The following is a 13,814-nucleotide window of genomic DNA, read 5'->3' on the forward strand; positions in this document are numbered from 1 at the left end:
GACAAAGGTGCCTGAAGCATTATGTCTGACTCTAATGGTGGCTTCAGGGGGACAAAGGAAAACTTGGCTGGCTGGCCTTTGAGTGATCCAGCTCCTTAGTGGCCAATGTTTGTACGCCCAATGTTGTGCAGTTTTTCCCACTAAAATAAGCACTGAGAGGCAAGACTGTGTCCCCTGAACCATTTGCCAAAGACTCCAAGCTGGAAGAGAGAGCAAGGCTTGATTGGCGGGGGCAAGGCGATCAAGCACCAACTCCTTCAGTTTTTCAATCCCAGGTCCTGAGTGAAACTTGGATACTTGTCTACACTTCTAGTCCTTCGGAAGCATGGCGGAGGCAAGTCTTGTTTGAAGAAAGCCAAAGTCCAACATAGTACTTGGTAAACAGGAGGCACACGAATGCTGAGCGACAGGTGCCATGGGCCAAGCCGAGCCCCACTTGTTCATCTAGGTTAGGGTAATCAGAGGGAGGCCAACCCAGGGTCTCCTGTCCATGGGCTGGGGAGCAGCAATAGTCAGGAGCAAGGGCCCAGCCCACCTCCCCTAGGAGGCAGAGGGAAGGGGGCTGAGTGGTTGTCAGGCATGATCCTCCCCATCTGCGACATGGCGGTAGCCCGGAGGCTGGGCCTGCATCCGGAAGAGGACAGTGAGGAGCAGCACTATGAGAAGGAAGAGGATGGAGCCGCATACAGCCAAGGCCACGATCACCTCTGAGCACAGGTTGGGGAGGGGGACAGAAAGGTCACGTCAGTATTCCTCCAACAAATATTTGATTGTCTACCGTATACCACGTGCTCTTCTTACAATGGGGATATATCTAGGTCAGTGATAAATGGTAGAAAGAAAGACAAACCAAACTAAGGGGAAAAGGATGGAAAGGTAGGTCAGTCAGGGAACGGATCACTGAGGAAATGACAATCTGACCAGAGACCTGGAGTCCCTGAGATGCTCAGATATGAGAGAAGAGGGTCTGGGGGCAGGGACAGAGGGGATGAGTAGACAAGAAGCAAATACAAAAGGCCCTGATGGGGAAATAAGTTTGGCAAATTCTAGATCAGCTAGAAAGCCAATATCACTATAGCAGAGTGAGGGGCAAGTAGGAGATCAGCACTGAGGATCAGACCAAGAAGGGCCTGGAAGGCCATGAGAAAGAACTTGGATTTTGTTCCAAATGTCATGGGAAGCCACCGGAAGATTCTGAGAAGGGTAGTGATGTCAACTGATTTATGTTTTAAAAAAATTAACTCGGGATGCCTTGGTGGCTCAGTCTGTTAAGAGTCTGACTCCTGGTTTTGGCTCATATCGTGATCTCACAGTTAGTGGGATTGAGCCCCGAGTCAGGCTCTGCACTGACAGCAAGGCGCCTGCTTGGGATTCTCTCCCTCTCTCTCTCTCTCTCTCTCTCTCTCTCTCTCTCTTGAAATAAATACATGAAACATCAAAAAAAAAAAGTTAACTCTGTGGTACTGTGAGACTGGTAGGTACAAGAAGAGAGTCAGAAAGAACAGTGGGAAACTTTTCAGTAGTGTAGGCAAGAGATGAGCGCAGATCAGACCAGGGAGGCAAGAGGATGTATTTTAAAGGTTGAGCCGATGGGATCTGCTAGTGGACTGGATGTGGGGTCTGAGAAAGAGGGTATTCAAGATGACTCTTAGGGTTACACTCCACAACTAGGTGACTAATGTGGCATTTGCTAAGATGGGCAAGACTGGAGGAAGAGTGGATTTAGGGGCAAGAGTGTTTGGTTTCAGACACAGCAGCTTTGAGATGTTCTAGCTGACCTCCATGGAGAGACCTCCAATCAGCAGTCAGATATGTGAGTCGGTAGCTCACAGAAAAGGTCATGAATCTGAGTCATAAGAGGATGGAACTCTGCATGCAGGTGGTATGTAAAGCCATGAGGTTGGATGGGATTGTTTTGGGAGTGTGCACACATGGGGAAGGGCCAGGGTGAGCCCTGGGCCATCCACTGTTTAGTCAGGAGAAAAAGCCAGTAAGGAAGCTACCTGTAAGTCAGAAGAAAAAGCAGAGAAGCCAAGAAAGTGTCTAAGGAAGGACTGACCGATTACATCATGCCCCTGAGAGATGAGAGAAGCTAAGAATTGGTCACTGGCTTTGGTAAGAGGAGGTAATTGGTCCTTTACAAAAGTGGCTTCACTGGTGTGGAAGGTGACACAAGCCTATCTATCGGGAGTCTGACAGAACAGGCACTGAAAAAGCAAACCAGGAAGGATTCCACTTTCATAGGGAACAGAGAAACAGTGGTGGCTGGAGGAAGATGGTGCCCTGAGAGGTCTTTGTAAGGCTCTCAAGGAGGGACTGACCCAGTAGAGAGAAAACACTAAGGCTCCAGAAGTCTCTGTGGAGGTGAGAAGAGATGGACCCGGAGCACAAGTGCAGAGATTGGCCTCAGGTAGCAGCTTACAGCAGCAAGTAAGCGGGAAGATCTGCTGGTTGCAGGATGAGCCCAGGCTCTCCTGGCTACCGTTATTTTCCCAGTGACCTGAGAAGTGAGGGCATCGCCTGAGAGTGAGGAATGGAGAGAAGGTGAGCAATGGTGTCAGGGTGGTCTAGGGAAATGCAGTGAGATGGCTGGAAGGGCAGCAACTCTCGGGAGACCGGTGGGCAGGAAACGAAGGTTGTTTGGGGAGATTGCTAGTGGAGGCAGGCAGCCACTCACCCGTGTCTGCAGGCCCGCTTGCCAGCTGGCATTCTTGCTGCCAATCCTTGGGCACGACGGGCTCTGTGAGGTGAAGGAAGTCCTGCAGGGGGCAGCGGTGAGGGCAGCCAGGCAGGATCAGCGGCCAGGGAGCCTTGTTACTCTCATTCCGAAAGTACATCTCCACTGAGAAATTCCTGAGGGTGGACAGGAGAGGCGATGGAAGCTACTCAGCGGGCCTATAACTGAGTGCTTGGGCTGCCACAGCCTCCACAGTTGCCCCTCCGGAGGGCAGACTGTCCACTCACCCATTATCTTCCTGGTACAGTTCAAATATGTGGCAGGAGGCGTAGGGGGCTTGTTCCCCATTGTAGACATCCAGTGCCATTTGCAGAGCAACCAGGGTGGTGTCGTGCTGTAACAGAGAGGAGCTCCCTGTCAGCCCTCCTCACCTAACCCCTGCCCCCCTCCCGCCCCAGGCACTGAACAGAGGAGACAGCCAGCTCTTTGGCCGACGTTCGCATGCCGGGGAGTATGGGAGCTTACCGCAGAGTAAACCAGCAGCTTAGGGAGTTGGGAAGAGGCTGCCATGAGGGTCAGGTTCTTCCGTATCTGAGCCAACAGGACTCCTAAGGAAGAAGAGATCCTGGTGTCAGTGGCTCCAGCTACCCCTGTCTTTTGATCAGACCTATCTGAGCCCCTTCACCCTCTGCTGGTCCTGGGTCTGATCACCTGCACAGGGAACTTTTAGGTACATGGGAACCATGCAGGAAACTCTTCAGCACCCCTGTTCTCTAAGAACTTTGAAACTTACAGAGAGAAGCAAGATAAAACAAGATATGTACATTTCAACAGATACAGAGATCTGCCTCTTTATAAGTGAGCTACGAGGTCCTGCCCATGTCTGAAGAATTACTCCAGTTTGGAACAGATATAAACTTAAGACTGCTTCAAAACCCATAAGATGGTGGCAAATACGGGAGCTCTGCACATGCAGGCTCTGAAAACTACAGAGATGTCAGGAAGGTTTGACAGCTGGCCCTCCCTTGGGTGCTCAGACCAGGAAACTGGCGCATGTGTATTATTCTCAGCCTTCTTGCAAAGCATTCCCTGGTGGGTTTCTGGAGGGAGGTATTCATTTAAGGGGACAGAAGGTCTCCTGACACGAGTGACTTAAGAAGATGAATGGCAGGAAAGAAGCACGCAAACCTGACTGTGGTCGATCATACAGTGACAGAGGAGCTATAAGCGTTTGGAGGGCGGGGGAAGGCTTCGGTGACTAATGGGAGGTCTGGTTCTGAATGGGCAGAGAAGACTATGGGGGGGAGAGGGAAGTGTGTGAGCAGCCTTCCAGAGCAGGTTGTTAATGCTGTAGGGTCCTGAGGAGGGAAGTGACATGCTGCTCTGGTCACTCACCCCCCTGAAGCCGGGCCTTCTCTGCCTGCTCGTAGATCCCGAAGAGGAAGCGGAAGCTGAAGTCCTTTAGCCGGCTCAGATGCTGCATGGTCTGGGGAGAGGCCCAGGGCGGCAGGACCAGCCCGTGTGTTTGCTGTGTATCGCAGCAGGCAGGTTAGCTCCCCAGGCCTAGGCCAGAGCCTCTCCGGGGACAGCTCTCTTCCCCAGCGGGAAGGTGCCTGTGTGTGTGTGAGGGAGGGAGAGGAGAGGAGAGGTGAGGCTGAGGGACTGGAACCAGGAGACATGGTGGACAGGACACAGGAAAGGAAGCTCAGGCACGAAAAGCGTGACTCAGCAGAATCTCGGATAGCACGAGAGTTCTGGGTGGAGAGGGGCAAGAACTGCTGACAGATAATAAACCATTTCCCACTCTGAGGTTCTTTTTCACCCATGAGGGAAGTTCCTTTGTTTCGCAAGAAGCGGCTTGCCTGGACCTCCCCAGTGGGAATGGTATCCAGGCATGATGTCCCACTTGTCCTGGTCCCCTGGGCCTGCCGAGGTGTGAGAGAAGAAAGGTCACACTGGGACCCTAAGTGGGCTCACCTCGCAGAAGAGTGTGTCATAGACATTCCAGACGGTCTCCAGCGTCAGGTCTGTAAGGCCTGTCTCGTTGGCCACCATATCCAGAAATTGCTATGAAAAAAGGATCAGGGGATGAGTCCTGCCCTGGGGAAAGGACAGCGTGATGACCTCCACCTCAGCCTCACTCACTGCATTCTGAATGATCTCATTCTGATACTCTGGCGTCTGTCGGGTCTCGTTCTGTAACTGCTCGTAACGGGGACACGGGCCCAACGGGAACTTCAGCAGCTGCAGAACAAAGTGGGGAAAACAGGCTGAGAAGGAGTCAGGGATCAGCCGGCCCATGGCCAGAGTTGTCCCTCTCACCGCCTCCAGGGAAGCGCTGGCCAGTCTTACCCTATCCTCAGTGATGGGCACAGTATGAACGGGGATAGGTTGCCAAGAGATATTTGGGTTGAAGCGCTGTATCCCGTTGGGAGGGAAGAGTCCGGCCAGGTTGGCCTCAGCACTCATGAGCGTACGGTCAAAGTCTGTGCTTCGCACATAAACCTGCAGAGACAACACAAGTCTTACCTGTGGGGGTGGGATGGGGCAGCTTTGGCCCCTCATTGGGGCCTCAGGGGGAGAACCTGAACCTGTTCTTGATGGTTACCCAGCAGATGGTGGCCCCTGCTCCCCATCTCTGACCTTCCTCGTCCCTCTTCCCAGCAAAGGGCCAAATGCTCAGGTAGTGGCTAGCTGTCACCACTCTGTGAAGAACTCCTGTTGTAATGGCTCTAGTTCAAATGCCTTCCCAGTCCAAAGTATAAGGCTGTCAGTCAGTGAGGCTGTCAGGTCTATCTGTCTGCTTTTATAACAACGCCTATCTCCCTATCTAGACCAGAGTTCTTGAAGGCAGAAACTGTCTCCCACCACACACATATACCCCTTAATAAAGTAGCTTAGAGATCAGGGAGAGGAAATAGAGAACAGTTAATTGCTTGTGCAAAGGGAGGAGGAAGCAGTGGGGAGGGGCAAGACCAGGACAGAGCTGGCCCTCAAGGGAACAATAACATTGAGGACCCCACAGCCTGTGGTTGATAATGGTAACCAGAGGAACATTCATCGCCATCCCCGGGCTCTAGGAAGAGGGCTTCAAGAATCAGGAACACTTGCCAATCTTTCCTGACATGCCTTCTCTACATGTGTTCCCTCCTACCTTTACGTCTTGGCCCTGTGTGGTTTATCGTCTGTCACCCCCACCTCATTCTAAGCTCCACAAAAACAGAGATCATATCTGTGTGGTGCACCATTACACGCACAGTGCTGGCACAGCACTTTGCCCTTAGTAGGTACTCAGTAAGTGTTTTGGATGGAAAGTCTACGCTATTCCACAGAATCAGAAAAGACTTTGCCAGGCCCTAAAGTCTGAGATTGGATGCTTGATCAGTTTTGCCCCTTCCAAGTCAAGGAGGGGCAACTCGGCCTCTAGGACTCTGTTCTACACAGCTCTTGGATGTCGCGTCCTGTAGTTGTTACCAAAAACTCATGGCAGGAGGCCAGAGTGCCCCAGGCTTCCCGAGGGCAGGGGGTGAGGATAGTAGATTCCACTCCCCTTGCCTCTTGGAGCTCCCAGCCTTACCTCTTGCCGGTGGTAAGAGGTGTTGAGAAAGCCATGGTAGCGTTGCCGCAGAGCCTGGCCCAGCTCCCAATGCTGTAGCATCCCCTCCTGTGGGCAAACTCAAGAGTTAAGAGGGAAGGGACAGCTTGCAAGCCCACAGGGCTTAGGCACTATTGCTTTCCAAATTTACCCTGTCTGGAAGTAGGAGTGGGTTAATCTGATCACAGAAGTCATTTACTAAGTGGCTGATTGTATATGGCATCTGTCCTGGACACAGAGGAAAGTAAGTTTAAGGTCAAAGTCAGCACCCACATGGCAAATGAGAGTTTGGTGGAGCCCCAAGTTCTGTAGCCTGCTCTTGAGGTCACTCATTCTACAGCACGCCCTGAATGGAGGCTGGCTTGTGACCCACCTTAGTTAGCTGACCAAACCCCTGGGGCCACTCCTCTTCCTGATAGGGATCCTTGGGATATGTCTTCACTGGCGAACGGTCTCCATGTCGGTACAGCTGAGGAAAGAAAATGGTTTGCCTACAGGTCAGAGAGTTCCTCGATAGGGACAAAGAGCCCATCTCTCCCCTTGTTGGGGAGAGATGCCTTACTCCTTCTAGGAAGCCTTAACTCTACCCCCTGCAAAAGACCCCAACTCAGAAGTCAGTAACTTTGAACAGGTTCCAGAGATTCTAATTTGGCCAACCAACGCCACTGGAGACCATAAGAGAAGCCAAAGGTACAGATGGGAAAGGAAAGGAGAAATGAAAGCAATGCCGGGGATGGGGGGAGGGATGGGGGAAAAATCACCAAAGGCTTAAGGGTGAGTCCCTTTACCGTTCTACAACATCCCTGTCCCAAGACAGACTCACCGACCTATGCCCTGATATATTACACCCTGCCTGTCCCCGATTAATTACACCCTGCCTGTCCCCGAAAATAACTCGGGCTCCACATCAATTCCGAACTGGGCCCCCGACCCTCCAGGCCAGTCGTCTTGTCCTAAACCGGCTCCCGCTCCTCCAGATCCCGATCCCAGCACAAGCCCCGCCCCTCCCTCGAACAACCGGCCGTGCCCTTCCAGCTCTGGCAAGCCCTTTGGCCACCCCGTCTCTCATTACCAAGGTGACGAAGCGCAGACTCCGGGCCTGGGTGGGTGGCATCACTATCAGGTTCACGCCAAGAAGGAGCTGGAGAAGAGCTGCCCCGCTCCATGCAAACGGCCTGCCCGCCATCACCGCTGTAGACTATGCAGCAAATCGGCTGGAACCCGCTGCGTGGCACCTACAGCAGCCGCCCGGACGCACCCGTAAGGACACACGCCGGAAGTGCCTTCGCCGCCATCTTGGTAAAGGAGGGGCAGAGATGGTGGGAGAAGGAGGAATCTGGGAGGGAATGCGATGCGGCCGCGGCGGAGGAGCGTGGGAATGTAGCGCGACCTCGCGTGGCAGAAGGAGCTGAAGATCTCGTCTTGGTAAAGAGAGTTCTCAGCTCGGGTTGGCCTCTGCCACGGAGACCCTGTAACAAGGTGGCGCCTACTGTGTGCCGGTGTATGGGAGAGCGAGCGCCCCCTCGGGCCGGGGTGCCGCCCGTCCTGAGCTCAGAGCCACAGCCGCTGCAGAATTGGGGCAAGAGCTGGGAAGTGTAGGGCGCCCTCTCCACGCCCCTGCCTTCTGGTGGAATTTGAGCCTTGGCCCTGTTCCCGGGAGAGGCCCTGTTTGGTGCAGGGCACAGAGTGTCAACAATTCTTTGGACTCTCTGTGTCCTTGAGGTTGGTCCCAGTGTAGCCTACTTGCTCCTGCCTTTGAGCAAAGCTCCAAAAGGCCCCTCACTTTCCCTTCCAGTCCTTTCCCTGCCCTCCCACCCGTCCACTTCCGAATTTTAGAGGTCTTCTAAGATGTCATGCCTCCTCCGAAAGGAATGTTGGACAGTGTGTTCAGACTTTGCAGAATCAAAGCAGTGAGTCCACAGGCGAGGAATTTCAGACCAATGGGGAGATACATAAGGATAAGGGGAAGGAGTGTATCATAAAGTGGAGTAGGTGTAGTTTCCACAGAATCGGAGACCCTCTTGGCATTGGCCATTGGGATCTAGGTGCAGCCAATTTGGCCTTAGTGCTTTGTGACTGAGCTTGGAATGACTCCAGGGTCACAGGCCCTTGGGATGCTTTGATTCAGGTCTGCCCACTGGAAGCAAATCACCTCAAATGGTTGGAGAAATAAAACCTGATTACAACTGTATGGGAGAATAGGGTGCCTGGGCGGCTCAGTTGGTTAAGGGTCTGACTCTGATTTCCACTCAGGCTGTGATGTCATGCTTGGTGAGCTTGAGCCCCATGTCTGGCTCTGTGCTGACAGTGCAGAGCCTGCTTGGGATTCTCTGCCTCCCTCTCTCTCTGTCCTTCCCCTGCTCACAGGCTTTCTCCCTCTCTCAAAAGTAAAGAAACATTAAAACAAAACAAAACTTAGAGTGCCTGCGTGGCTCAGTGGGTTAAACGTCCAACTTCGGCTCAGGTCATGATCTCACAGTTTATGGATTTGAGCCTGGAGCCTGCTTCAGATTCTGTGCCTCTCTTTTTCTCTGCCCCTCCCCTACTTTTGCTCTCTCTCTCTGTCTTTCATAAATAAATAAACGTTAAGAAAAAAAAAAGAACTATGGGAGAAAGCAGGATCATTATTTTACCCTATGACTCCAGATCCAATTTTTTTTTTTTTTCCAACGTTTATTTATTTTTGGGACAGAGAGAGACAGAGCATGAACAGGGGAGGGGCAGAGAGAGAGGGAGACACAGAATCGGAAACAGGCTCCAGGCTCTGAGCCATCAGCCCAGAGCCCGACGCGGGGCTCGAACTCACGGACCGCGAGATCGTGACCTGGCTGAAGTCGGACACTTAACCGACTGCGCCACCCAGGCGCCCCAGATCCAATTATTTTTAATATACCTTTCAAAATTGTTATGGAGGAGTGAATAGAAATTGAGAGCTGAAAGATGGGTAGTCAAATGGTTTTTAACCTTCTTATTTAGTCATAAACACCTTTACGAATCAGATGAAAATTTAGTGCCCTGTTTTCCAGAAAAAATGTCCACACACACAAATGGAATTTTGTATATAATCTTAAGAGGTTCATGAAGACCATCAATAGTTTTCTTGATTCAGCATCTCTGAATCCCTGATCCAACCTAGTCCCCTTACTTTAGAAGGATAAGAAAACAGGGGCAACTGGGTGGCTCAGTCAGTTAAGCGTCTGACTTCAGCTCAGGTCATGATCTCCCGGTTCATGGGTTCAAGCCCTGCATCGGGCTCTGTGCTGACAACTAGGAACCTGCTTTGGATTCTTTGTCTCCCCCTTTCTCTGCCCCTCTCCCACTCACACTCCGTCTTTCTCTCTCTCAAAAATAAATAAACATTAAAAAAATTCTTAAAAAAAAAAAAAAGGATAAGAAAACAAAGAGGGAGGAAGTGATTTGTCCAAGGTCACAGAGTTTAGGAGAAGGGATTAAAACTCAAGTTTTCTGATTCCCAGATAGTCTTTATAATGGGCTATTTCTCACAGGCTACTCAAACTGCATTGCTAAGCCATATTTGGTGGCCCCCAAATGCCTTCAATAAAGAGATTTCTAATGAAACTTTCTCACATTGGTTGGGTTGAATGGGGCATGGCTAAATGCCCCTTACTCTTGCAAGGACATAGCCTTGCCTTGTACCCAGGCCTTTGTGATTTCAGAATGTAAATCTTGGGTGGGGCGGGGGGGGGGGGAATGTAAATCTTGGGCTCACTAAATTTTGGTGAGTAGAGCAAATTCAACTTTTGCTTTTCTTCCCACTTGCTCAAGTATGCCTGTATCCTTTGTGCCTGCAAGTATCCTATGTAGGAGGGATTGATGGAGCTGATATTATTTCCATTTTTTGTAGTAAAAAACAAATCCAGGAAGGGTGAAGATTATAGCACAAGTACATGGTAGAACCAAGAGCTGAGCCCTGTTTTGTTTTCTGTTTTTTTGTTTTTATTTATTTATTTTTTTGTTTTGAGAGAGAGTGAGAGCCTAAGTGGGGCAGAGAGAGAGAGAGGAAGAGAATTTCAGGCAGGGTGCAGAATTTCTGCACCATCAGCCCAGAGCCCGATGCAGAGCTTGAACTCACAAACTGCAAGATCATGACCTGAGCCGAAATCAGAGACGCTTAACCGATTGAGCCACCCAGGCACCCTGTGAGCCCTGGTTTCTTGACCCCTAGCTCCTGCATATTTTCTACCAGATGATTCTGTAGTCTCCATGCCTTTGTTCCTAAATACAGATGCAAAAAATTAGGTGTGTAGATAGATTTATAGATAGGTGGATATATGGGCCTATCTCTGATCAAATAAATCAGAATCCATGAAAATGAGACCAGGTTTGGAAACCACTGTTCCACTGTGTTGTCAGAAGTAAACCTAAATCCAGGTGAGTTAATCATTTTATTGATCTGGGGAGGTGGTTTTGTGTAATGGAGTGAGGTGTTTTTTTGTTTGATTTTGAGTCAGCTAAACCTGTATTCAAATTTGATATTTACCCACTTGCTAGTAACTATCTCTTAGGGTTATATATGATGCTAAATAAAATAATACACGTAAAGATAAATAGTAAATACATAGTAGTAAATGTTACTTTTCTCCTTTCTGCCTTCTATGTTATCTCTGAACTCATAAGCCTGAGAAGCAGAAATTCCTGGGTTCTTCTCTATCTTGTGATTGGGAGGTTGGGCAGAAGTTGTTTGAGTGCCCTGCAAGATGACCCCCCACACTCTGCACCTTTCCAGAATGGTGAAGGAGAGAGCAAGAATCTGTTTCCTTAGTCTGTCTCTCCAAACTGTACCTTGTGGCCTGCTTCATGGGAATTTGAGTACTTTCAAGGGAATTATCGAATAGTACATATGACTGTAGACTGGGGAATGCTCCTCTGTTTTTGCTTCAAGTTTCCCATTGCTGCAAGGAAAAATCCTCTGGAGGTTCTAGGGTCACAAATGTGACCTGGAAGATCCCCAAAGGTTCTAGGATCCTCTAGGAGCCAAAGAAACGTAGGAGACTGGGAAAGAAACAGCACTGGGAGGCTTTGCACCTAATACCTGTGGGCTAGTGGGACTCTACTATGGGGGTGGGTCTGGTAAAGTGAGACATGTAACCCCAGCTGCTGATCACCTGACTACTTGCTCTGGTTTGGGGGAGATGTCCCAGTGGTGGGACTGCAGAAACTCTGGCGATAGTGCCAACAGGTTTTCGTTTTCCCATTTTCCTCACCCTTTCTTTCTTCACAGGGGGGAGGCTCCTGAAGCCCTGTAACCTGAAGGGGTAGCTCTGGCAGTAAAGCACTGGTAATGCTTCCTTCTCTTCTACTTGAGATAAAGGAGCAGACTCCCTGACTTGGAGGAGATGGTGCCCTGATCTGCTTGTTCAGCAGCTGGCACTAGCCTGGGTCAAAAAGGCTCCAGATGGGGCTTGTGTGTGGTCTCAGGTCCTGGACTGCAGAGAGACGGGGGTGTCAGGAGAGGGAGCTGAGGATCAGGAGTAGATGAGGGAGGCCTTTCCCACCTCCCAGAAGGTAGGTCATCAAGCCCCAGATCAATGTTACGTCCCAAGTTCCTTGTATCCAGGTGTTTCAGTGACATCTCTGACTGTCCTTCTACGCTGAAGCTTCTGGGGGTGGGGAAAGGTGGAGGAGGGAACTGGGTGGATGATGTGGGTGCTGAGACAGAATGGTTCCAGTTTCCCAGGGGTTGGAGTCCCTGGTGTCTGCTTTTCCAGGACAGCTGGGGCCTTGTGAAAATCTGGAAAGGAAGACATGCAAGAGGAATGGAGAGCCTTGTGCTCATGACTCAGAGATGTTCGGACAAGGGTGGTGGCCTCATGAAGGGATGACCTTGTGATAAGAGGGAACAAGAGCTAACGCTGGAGGCAGAACTTTGAGATGGGGGGTGTCAGAGGGGCTTTTCTGAAATGTGAAAGTGAATACGGGGGCAGATTTTGCAACACCACCCAGCCTGCTGTCTTCTCAAGCCTCTGCTCTCCAACCCCTGCCTGTTCCCCCACCCCACCCCGTGCTTCCTCCCATCTTTCACCAAGCTCTCTTTCTGTTTCTGCTTTCCCCGACCTTCTCCCATCCTGTTCTGCCACACCCTCTGTCCGCTCTGTCCCCGTTCCTCTCTTCCCTGGTGTCCTGTTCATCTGTTTCCATCCCCCTGGCTGCCTGCCCTGGCCCTCTGTCTTTCTATCCTTTAATGTGGGGCCCATGGGAACTGGAGTTCACAGCAAAACAGGAAGAGCCTGTGAGCAGGAAACTGGGAGTGGGGCAGGGGGTGAACAACCAGCAGTAACCTCAGCCTCCCACATCTGGACTGAAGCATCGCCGGGGCTCTCTGTCTCTCCCACAGCAACCCACCAGCCCCAGCTTCTTCCAACCATCTTAGTGCTTCACTGGTCCAGCTGACCTGAGAGACAACCAGACAGGAGCATCCTGGACTCCAATTCAAGAGAAAGAGCACAGGAGTGCTCACTGGAGTGAGGACATCTGGATTCTGATCCCAGCTTGGCCACTAACTGTGTGTGGTCTTGGAAAAGGCTCTCCCATGAGCTCAGTGTTCTGAGGCTAGTTCTTCTGAATGTTCTCTGTAAAATGGTGCTCCTGTTATTTACCCTCCCTCCCTCCCTCCCTCCCTCTTGAGGTTGCTCTAAGGCCCAAAAGATATAGTGAAACAAGCACTGGAAGGTTAACGGTGTGAGATTCCAGGTGATGGGAAGACCTATAGATGAAAGGATTGGGAAGTTAATGATAGCTGCTACCATTTCTTGAACACTTACTATGTGCCACACATTGTGCTGTGATACGTTGTTTATGTCTCATGACAACCTTATGTAGCTAAAACCATTATTATTATCATCCCTATTTTAAAGGTAGGGAAATTGGTTCAGAAACATTATGTAACTTATTTAATCACAATCAGACAGCTAATAAGAGGCAGAGGCAAAGCCAGGATTTGAACCCAAAACCTGAGCCCAGAGCTCAGGTGCCAAACAACACGTTGAGATGAAATTGACAAGAGTTAACAAGTACAGAAGAGGATCATATTATTTTTCTTATTTAAGAAACAGGAACATAGTACCTCCTCTGTTGCCTACTCTATGCTAGGCCCTGTTCCATGGGCCACAGGGGAGATAAAATCAATTAAACATGGTATCTACCTTCAGGGGTGTATCTCATTTTCCGGGCAACAGGGCAGGACAACTACAGCTATAGTCTCAGTACATCCTGGTTAGAACCTACCATCACTTCAGATGGAACGTTTCCCAGATATGAGAACCTGTGTACCTTCCCAGGTCCATCCTGGGCTGGCACCTGAGTCACCTGCCATCTCCACCCCTACCTCCTTGCCAGGCCTGCCATTGCTCCTCCTCCCTCTCCTGGCCTCTTCACATTTCGGTGGCCCCCTGCAGGGCACCCACGTTCAGAAAGCCTCCCTGGAAGGAAAAGCACCTGCCTTTCCACCTCTGGAGTGATACCAGCTTGGCTGAGGCCCGGGGCTTGTGGGGAGAGCTTTTTGGCCCTTTCCCAGAGGCAGGA

The 13,814-nt window shown here is 50.7% G+C and overlaps 1 protein-coding gene across 2 annotated transcripts; it reads right to left on the minus strand.

Annotated features, from left to right (window-relative positions):
* Nucleotide 1: 1 nt before the first annotated feature.
* Nucleotides 2-7,472, minus strand: ACP2 (acid phosphatase 2, lysosomal). Of its 2 annotated transcripts, none has more exons than XM_047070612.1 (11): nucleotides 7,345-7,472; nucleotides 6,646-6,741; nucleotides 6,255-6,341; nucleotides 5,030-5,182; nucleotides 4,823-4,921; nucleotides 4,655-4,744; nucleotides 4,073-4,163; nucleotides 3,203-3,285; nucleotides 2,965-3,071; nucleotides 2,678-2,853; nucleotides 2-707 (listed from the first exon to the last, which is right to left on the minus strand). In XM_047070612.1, exons 1-11 carry the CDS (start codon nucleotides 7,456-7,458, stop codon nucleotides 574-576), a joined length of 1,230 nt encoding a protein of 409 aa, XP_046926568.1. In that variant the 5' UTR covers nucleotides 7,459-7,472; the 3' UTR covers nucleotides 2-573. The 2 variants fall into 2 exon arrangements, with proteins under 2 accessions (XP_046926568.1, XP_046926567.1); XM_047070611.1 differs by having other exon boundaries at nucleotides 4,073-4,205.
* Between the last annotated feature and the right edge of the window lie 6,342 nt (nucleotides 7,473-13,814).

Source organism: Lynx rufus, unplaced genomic scaffold (assembly GCF_022079265.1).
Source record: "Lynx rufus isolate CCGP_SWC_20201006 ecotype Redwood Valley unplaced genomic scaffold, mLynRuf1.p SCAF_9, whole genome shotgun sequence".
In the NCBI taxonomy this organism is placed as follows: domain Eukaryota; kingdom Metazoa; phylum Chordata; class Mammalia; order Carnivora; family Felidae; genus Lynx; species Lynx rufus.

Excerpts from the sequence above, each read along its gene's own strand:
- ACP2 (XM_047070611.1), bottom strand. The coding sequence starts at position 7,458 with ATGGCGGGCAGGCCGTTTGCATGGAGCGGGGCAGCTCTTCTCCAGCTC. Across the intron at positions 6,342-6,645 it reads GGTTTGGTCAGCTAACTAAG|GAGGGGATGCTACAGCATTG; the intron begins GTGGGTCACAAG and ends GTTTGCCCACAG. Across the intron at positions 708-2,677 it reads AAGCGGGCCTGCAGACACGG|AGGTGATCGTGGCCTTGGCT; the intron begins GTGAGTGGCTGC and ends ACCTGTGCTCAG.